This window comes from Orycteropus afer, unplaced genomic scaffold (assembly GCF_000298275.1).
Source record: "Orycteropus afer afer isolate SDZICR_OR568_19922 unplaced genomic scaffold, OryAfe1.0 scaffold00292, whole genome shotgun sequence".
NCBI classification, from domain to species: Eukaryota; Metazoa; Chordata; class Mammalia; order Tubulidentata; family Orycteropodidae; genus Orycteropus; species Orycteropus afer.
The window spans coordinates 822,463-831,741 of NW_006921879.1; the positions used below are offsets into that span (position 1 = coordinate 822,463).

At 40.8% G+C, this 9,279-nt stretch overlaps 1 protein-coding gene across 1 annotated transcript; it reads right to left on the reverse strand.

The window, feature by feature from the left end:
- Positions 1–5,941: 5,941 nt before the first annotated feature.
- Positions 5,942–6,541, reverse strand: RNASE11 (ribonuclease A family member 11 (inactive)). Its single transcript, XM_007951126.1, has one exon. The coding sequence runs from the start codon at positions 6,539–6,541 to the stop codon at positions 5,942–5,944; it is 600 nt and encodes a 199-aa protein (XP_007949317.1).
- Positions 6,542–9,279: the final 2,738 nt, after the last annotated feature.

The window sequence follows — 9,279 nt, forward strand, 5'->3', positions numbered from 1 at the left end:
ATAGGCAACTCAAGGGGCAGTGGTGGTTCAGTGGTAGAATTCTTACCTTCCACACTAGAGACTCAGGTTCAATTCCAGCCAATGTTCCTCATGCACAGCCACCACCTGTCCTGCCCAAATGATCATGGGGATGGCCCAGAGCGGATAGCAGCTAACAACAACAATGTGCAAGTTTACTTTTTTCTATCAAATAAAGATAAATGACTAAAAGTATGGACTTTAGAATCAGGCTGTCCTTGTTTGATCTTAGAGCCACTTAGGTTATGTTGTTGTTTGAGTCTTCAGACTCAACTCATAGCAACCCTTCTTTGGGTTTCCAAGGTGTTGTCACTACTGAAGTAGATTGCCCAAACTTCCTTCCAAGGAGTGGCTGGTGGGTTTGAACTGCCAGCCTTACTGGTTAGCAGTCAAGTCCCTTAGGCACTAAGCTACCAGAGCTGACCTTATATACTACCTAACCTCTTTGTGCTTTAATTTCTCATCATTTAAGTGGGAATGATAATAATATCTACCTCCTGGGAGTTGTTCTGAGAATAAAAAGAGAATATATATTAGACCAGTGCTGGAATATCATAAAAGCTCAATTACAATTGTTTTTAACCTATAAACATCCTTGTGATGATTGTTGCATGTGGTCTCAAAAAAGTTTAACATAAGGTGAAGGATTACAGATTTTAAAACGGTGTTCTTATCCAATATCCTGTCAGTTTTCTGGACTCTGGATTTAGAAGGATGAATTTCATTTTTGTAGCACCTTTTCCAACTTCTGAGCCACAGTTTTGCAAACAGCTCCCTCTTACAGTGCCCTTGTGCTTGCTCCCAGATACATCCTTTTTCATAGATGTCTTTTTTTACTTTCAGGTAAAAGAAAGTCTGTCTTGTTAGTTCTGGGAGACTATAGAGGAGGTAGATGCTTGTGGTAGTGAAGTTGTTGTCAACTTGGCTATGCTTGGTTGAGTGGCTGGGCAGCTGCAGGTAGTTATTCCCCATGATGAGAGTGGCAATCAACTCCATGGTGGAATCTCCTGCGAGCAGCTGAGTAGCTGCTTTCGGGATGTGGTCTGCTTCCTGCATTTAAGGAGAAGCTTTGCTATTGATCTCTAGCTTTTGGGCATGCTTGAACCCTGTGTGTAGCCAAGTTGTTGTTCAACAGCCTGCCATGCCCTGCCTATATTGGAACTTCATCTGGACTTGAATTAGTGGCCCGCCATGTTGTTTGGTAACATTGAGACTGTGCCTTTTTACTTGTCAACCTTGGGCTTGTCAGCCTCAGCAGTCAGCAGCTGTCTGAGTGAAGAAAAGCCTCTAGCTTCAGTTGCTTAGGAGCAGGAGGCAGAGCTAAAGCCCAAGGTTGAGGGGCTTTCACCCAGCCCCTAGAGCCAGGCACTTTGAAGTCAGATTTAAAGCCTCCAAAATTGTAAGAGAATAAACTCCTGTTTGTTAAGGCCATTCCATTTGTGGTATGTTCCCGTCAGCAGCACTAGGGAACCAAAACAATGCTCTTTGAGTTAAACTGGGTTGTTTTGTCCCAGTGCTATCCTCAAAAACTGTGTTTTCCCTAATTGGTACTCGAATGTTTTATAACTAGAATTCAAACTTCTATTAATGTAATTCAGCGACATTGAAACTTTGAAGCACATAAGAAAACCTAACACACTTGTCAAACAAACAAAAAACCACATGCTAAAGTCCTATCTCAGATCTGTAGAACCAAATCTCCTAGGGTAGAGTCCAGGGGGTTGTATTAAAATCAAGCAATGTATTGCATTAGGCAAATCTGCTACAAAAGACCTCTTTAAGAGTTTAAGAGGAAGGATGTCATTCTGAAGAGTAAGATGTGTTTAACACAAGCCATGTTATTTTCAATTGCTTCCTATGCATGTGAGAACTGGGAAATGAATAAGGTAGACCAAAGAAGAATTGATGTATTTGAATTGTGGTGCTGGCAAAGAATGTAAAATGTACCATGGATTGCTAGAAGAATGAGCAAATCTGCGTTGGAAGGAGTACAACCAGAATATTCCTTAGAAGCAAGGATAGCAAAATTTTACCTCTCGTACTTTGGACATGTTATCAGGAGGGACCAGTCCATGGAGAAGGATATCATGCATGGTAAAGTACGTGTTCAGCGAAAAGGAGGAAGACCTTCAACGAGATGTATTAACACAGTGACTACAATTGGCTCAAGCATAGCAACAATTGTGAGGTTGGCACAGGACCAGGCAGTGTTTCATTCTGTTATACATGAAATCACTAAGAATTGAAATCACTTGATGGCACCTAACAACAAAGTTATTGAATTAACTAAGGTAACATTAAGCTTCTGAAACAATATACTTGGTGTTGTTATGTGCTGTCGAGTCGGCCCCTACTCATAGCGACCCCTCCTTGGGTTTCCGAGGCAGTATCACTACGGAAGTAGGATTGCCCAACCTTCCTTCCGAGGAGTGGCTGGTGGGTTTGAACCACCAGCCGTCTGGTTAGCAGGCAAGTGCCTTAGCCACTATGCTACCAGAGCTCCTTATACTTGGTGTAAGAACACAAATATTTATTTCTATCGTAGAACACTCTCAAGAAGAGCAGTTCAGGTTGACAAGACAGCTCTGCTTTATACAGTTACTCAGGGATGTGGCACCTTTCTATTTTGCTATGTGGCAGCTTTCCACTTTGCTATTCAGGCCATCCCTAGGACAATATCATCATCTGCACTAAAAACCACAGAGGAAGACAGTCTGGTCTGTGAAGATCTGGACCCAGATATAGCACACATTACTTCACTCAGAAAGCCTGGGACAGGAAGTCTGACTACTGTCTTGAGGGCAAGGGAGGGGGGTTTGGATGGACAACCTGAAAGCTTTGCCACAATGATTATGACACACGCCTAAGTCTGAGATCACAGACCTGACCCAAACTCCACACTTTTTATATAAAGAAGTGAGTCACAGTGATGTTAAATGAATTACTCAAGGGTGATGGCAAGGCAGTAAAACATGGGAATTTATCTATGACGTCATAAAGGCTCTCCTTCCTTCAGTACCCTCCTGGCACTTAAGACCAGGGACTTTCATTACAGAATTGGTTAAGGGAATTTTAGGACACTTGATATTGAGAAAATAAATAGAATGGTTGGCGACAAGAAGGGCACCTATCTTACACTAAAGAACTTTCCCAGAATCACTTTGCCGAATCACTATTCTATTCCCAATTTACTTTCTCCTACGTGTCTATTGGCTCCTTGACACATTTAGTCTTCGACTATCTCTTTTGTCACCTCATTTAATTCCCTCTAATTTTTCCGTTCAGTAACAGTAATATAACACATGTCTACCTCTCAGTTACTTTTCTCACAAGTTCCAGGGACACTTACTGGGCTATTTCCAGTCAGGTGGAGCTTGTGTGAATGTGTGGGCTGAGCTGATGCAATGAGAAAGGGAAACGAAAGGGCATCGATATAATCCCACCCTACAAGTGAATCGAGGTGCCCTGGTGGTGCTATGGTAAAAGTGCAAAAGGTTGGCAGTTCGAACCCACCACCCACTCCACAAGAAAAAATGTGGCAGTCTGCTTCTGTAATGATTTACAACCTTGGAAACTCTATGGGACATTCTACTCTGTCCTATAGGGTCACTATAAGCACAGTAGATTCTGTCAACTGTGAAGAAAGCAGCCTCAAAACAACAGAGCCCAGACAAGTGTTGAAGACAAGGTAGGTAAGATGAGAACAGAGTCCTAGAGGCCTTGAAAGCCAGCCTCAGAGATTTAGATGTAAAACTACAAGGAAAAATAAAAAAGAGTAGAAAATTGACATTATGAGCACTTAGTCTTTTAAAATATGAAATCCCTTGTTCATATCATTATGAAGGGCCTTAGGGTGTACATTATGTCAAGGAGGTGACAGGCTTAGAGCATAAGAAGTATTAGCACTCAGGTGCCTGCTCTCCAGGGCACCTCCACATACAGCATGTTTCAAACTTAATAGCATGATTATGAGTCGAGTAGATGCTGGGAGATCAGGGCATGAAGGGATTGGAACCCAGAGCTCTAGTTCTTTCAGAAATGTAGGAAGGTATGGTCTCAATTAAGCCTGTTTTAAAGGATGCTCCTCACCTAGAAATAGATATCTTCTAGATCTTTGCTCTTCTTTCCTGGGGAAGGAAGAAATCTGTACTAAATTCTGAACTAGGCTGGATTTGTTTTTTCTTACATAAGCCAAAAAATTCTTGTATGAATATTGTTTCAGGGATTGACATGCCTGTCAGCCAGAGGTGGAACTCCTGCTGTAGGAAAGGAGTTACTTGAATTAAAACCAAATTGAAACTAAAATTTGAACTAAATTGGAACCAAAAGGAGACTCTTGAATTGCTCTGTTGTGGATGGAGCCCACTGTACTTCCTCTTTGGTGAATGAGAGGTACCATTGGTGTCACTATATGGAAATACTCCTGGACTGGAACCCACTGAACACATCACCCTTCCTGGGCCCTGAATTCTCCTCCTGCAGAGAAGAGACTATTGGTCCCAGGCATTTCCCTGTATCATCCTTTCCTGTAGTTAGCAAATACAAATTGAGTGCTAACTATATACCTATTTGGCCAAGTCTTTAGTGATTGTTTAAATAGCCATCACACTAAAAAGAGAAGGAAATCCCAACTAAAAGTTTAAAAAAAAAATGCTGCTGTAATGATACATATTTGTTTATTGTCAGTTTTATAACATCAATATAATAAGAATTCCATACCAAATGTGAAAAAAAAAAATTAGGAAAATTGATAAGGAATGACACACAACAAGAAAAACATTACAATGATGGAACATTTATTTTACATGCATTTATTTAAAACTGATCTCAGAATGGAGGGAGGATGTAAGATGAGAAAACAGGAGCAGATAGGAGTAAATTAATGAACAAGATAACTGCTATATTCTACACAGAGTTGAACCATGAAGACTTATACATAAACAACTGGTAGTGAAAAACAGTTTTCTAGAAAGTCAGAAAGCAACAGATTTGAAGTGCAATCCTACTTCACGTTTGGCCTTGATAGACTTCCTGTTTCCGTCTTGCTACCTCCTCTACTTCCCTATGGCTTGCCATTCCTTTCCCACAGACCCCAGGGTATCAAGACTATGCTGGAGTAAAAATTGCATCAAGACCTTTATTTTTTTTTTCCTTTACAGAAACTTATGAGACAGATATGGATGAGGGTAGAGACATGAGATTGCATAGAGATGGAGGACAGGCAGACCCATGGTTGCAGGGTAGATACCCATATTTGTATGCACGCATCAGTGCAATTGGCTTTTGAGAAAGGAAAACAATGATAATAATGCCTTCCACATTAATTGACTATTTCTCTGAATAATTCCAGAAGCAGTGTTGTTGTTGTTATGTACTGTTAAGTCGTCTCTGACTCATAGCGACCCCTCCTTGCGTTTCTGAGGTGTTATATCTACGGAAGTATTTTGTCCAGTCTTCCTTCCGAGGAGTGGCTGGTGGGTTTGAACTGCCAACCTTCTGGTTAGCAGTCAAATGCCTTAGTCACTACGCCAGCAGAGCTCCCCAGTGGCAGTACAACTACTTTTCAATTATCCATGTTGCCTTTGCATCTTCTTCCCTTAATTCTGTCTGGGCCGGTATACTCAGCCTTTGGCTTTATAGCTAAAGTAGGATGGTTTGGTTCACACAAACAGAGAGAGAAAGAGTGTGTAAGAGAGAGAGAACGAATGAGAATCTGAACTTCAGGAGCAGTTACAAATTTTAATTGAATTACCCACAATTTTGGATTTTTCACTCAATTAGTATAAATAATCAAGAGTTTACTATGGTGCTAGAGGGTAGATGGGGATAATAGAAGGAAAGAAATAAGTATGAGTATTCCCTTCTTTAGAAAGACCCTATTCTCAAAGTCCTGTGGGATTTACAACTTAGAGACGCTAACTATTCAGCTCATTAGAGAATGACCTGTGAGCACTGTCAGCATCTTCGTTAATGAGGTAACACTGTGGTATTGGCATCTGGGGAATTCTTTTCCTGCAGTGAGCTGGCACATAGTGGTCTCCCGTTCTGGGCTTTCATAGCGATTTGGTTCCACCATATTGCCTCGAAGCATATCAAGATTCAGTGCACACTTGCAATTAGGGAACTTGTGGATTCCATGGATCATTTCTATGGAGCCATGGACAAAGATATTTCTCAACTTGCATGACCCATTAGCTTCTGACACAATTCTGCAGACCACCATGGCATTGCAATGCTCTTTGCCATTACCTTGACTGTTTTCTTTGGTGAAGTTATACTGTAGCCTTTCCAGTGTCAATAATGAGGAATATATAATATCCTTGGACATGCTGAGGCCGGTATTTTTACCTAACAGGGTCAAGTTCATTAATACCTCAATGGTCTGTTCTTCTTGACCACTTTTTGTTGTGTCATATTCCATCTCTTCCCCTAGAAATTCTTCTTCAATTATTGACACTGTGCTTCCTGTGGTTCCTACGAGAACCAACCCCAGATCCAGCAGTAGCAGAGAAAATGTCTTCATCTCAAGTATAGTGCAATCCCTTCTGCAGTAAAGATAAAAGGTAAAAGATAAAAACAAGGAGAATAGTATGAAAATAACTCTCTTTTCCTTATGCCAGTTTTCCCAGGATTGACCCCTATATGTGTGTTCATGTGTGTGCATGGAAGTATCATGTTGGGGGAAAAAAAATCAGCCATGAAGTCAGAAGACCCGGGTTTAAATCTCTCCTGCTCTTCCACTCATAATTTATTCTCCCTCGTGTAACCTCTGTTTCCCCATCTGGGAAGGAAAAAGGAAATGTGGTGAGAACTGTATGAAATAATATGTTTAAAGTGCCTAGTATCAAGTAGTTCTTTCTTTCTTTTTTCCTTCTCACTTCCGTAGTGAAACTGCCTCTGAAACCCAAGGAGAGGTTGCTATGAGTTGGGTCCGACTCAACGGCACACAACAACAACAACAACAAACCCCATCGGTGGGGTCTATAACCTCCGTGGTGGGACAGAACATCTTAGCCATCCCATTCTTCACTATTACTATGTCCTTACACCCTCACACAGTACCTGGCACATGACAGCCACTTGACAAAAGCACATGTCGTTTCCCCATCTCTCATTTCCTCCCCTGCCCATTCTCAGTCATGGGATTTCTTTCTTTACCAGTTCCTTTGGCAAATTGATCCTATAGAGAATGCTTCCAGTTTGTCAGAGGGTAAGAAGTGAAATTGCATTTGTTTCCTGGGAGTTGCTGCTACTAGGTCTGAGGGAAGGAGGAGCAAGAAAGAGGTAGATAGCATTGTATGATACAGAAGGATGAGACTGTGTGGAAACAAGAACTCTCGCAGAACTGAACAAAGTGTCCGTTTGGCTAGTCAGAATCCCAGCGACCTGGGAGTGTGACTGCTCCCTCTTCTGTGCCTCTGGCCTGTCTAATTATACTTCAACCCAGAGTGATCTTTCTTTTTCATTTTTCAGAAGTGCTACAGTACAGATTACGTTGAACTTATTGCGTGATCCTTTCACATTTCTGGCTAATTGACACGCTAGTCTCTCCCCCATTCTTATTAAGCCTGAAAATTCCTTTGCCATGAAACATAATTTCTGCTTCTTTTCATTCCATACAGCATCAAACACTAAACTTAACTATACACAAACTAGTTTTGCAACAATATTTATTAACAACATAGCATAGCTTGACCACTTGAAGTCAATGCTGGAAAATTCATAATGGGAATCCCAGAAAAAATAGGTATAATAATAAATATAATGATTCTTTTTCTTGTTCTAGAAAGATCCAAATTCTCTCTTTTTCTTTATTCCCTCTAAGAGAATCCTTCCATCTCCTGATCTTACAGATCATTCTTACTTCTCTCCTATCATCACTCTTCACTCCTCTGATCCCTTCAATATGCTACTTTTCTAAACACACCACTTGCAATAACACTATTTCAAAAACCCTCAAACACTCTTCATTGCCTGCAGGAGGAAGTCTAATTCCCTGAGCCCAGTAGTCAAGGCTTTGCTGATCTAATCCTAACCTGCCTTTTAAGGTTTATATCTCATATTTTCCTACACAAACTTGCTCTGGTCAAACCCGTGTAGCTTATTTTTCTCTGAATACTTCCTATGCTGTCTCTCCATCTTTGGTTCTTTCTTTCCCACCTTTTGAAATTCTTCAAAATCCTATTCTTTCTTTTACACATTTTTTCAGCCACTTAAGTCTACCAAACCCATTTTGACTCTTCTTAACTTCTTATCATTCTCATCTTATTCTATGCATTTGACATTAAGATGCATGGGCTTTTAAAATTTTTATTATATTTGATTTTACAATTTCTTATGTGTGACATTTTGGAGTATGTGGGTGGTGCAGTTAAACACACAGCTGCTAACCGAAAGTTTGGTGATTGGGGTCCATTCAGAGGTGCCTCTGAAGCAGGGGCTGGTACACTACTCAAAAAAAAAAATCAACCTTTGAAAACTCGATAGCACGCAGCTCTACTCTGACACATATGTCTGATCAACTTGGTGACAACTGGCTTATTTGTACATTAGAGTAAAGACCCAACACCAAGAATATATGTACCTTGTAATTGGGTCATGGTCCTTGGGCAGTACAAAAGGTCCGTGCTCAACTACTAACCTAAAGGTTGAGAGTTCAAACACACTAGCAGTGCTGCCCAACAAAGGCCTGGTGATCTGCTTCCATAAAGATTACAGCCACGAAACCCTAGGGAGCAGTTCTACTCTGTACGACATGTGGTCAACATGAGTCAAAATCAGCTTGATAGCAATGGGTTTAATTCAGTTAATAATTGGGTTGGTGGATCACTGATAGATTATTAAGAATAAGTGGATGTGTTCCTGTGTATGTCTTGACAGGATGTCTTGAGTATAGTCTTGATGCATGTTAAAGAGGGCAGAATAGGAATTTGTAGGGAATTTAGATTGCTTTCCAAACTTATACATCCTGTACCATCTACATCAATCATGAAGTGGTATGAGTTTTCCTATTATTTGCAGAAAGACAATCAAGACAAAAATAAACAGAAGACAAGCAGTGCAGAGGCTCCTAGCCTCTTTCTTTTTCTTTTTTAATTGTGATTTGGGTAAAATTTTACAGAGCAAATTCACTTTCCATACAGCATTTCACATACACTTTGTCTCATGACATTGACTACAATTTACCACAATGCAACAGCTCCCCTCCCACTTCTCCCATTACCTCTTCCCTGTGTCCATCCCTCCATGCACCCCCGCCCC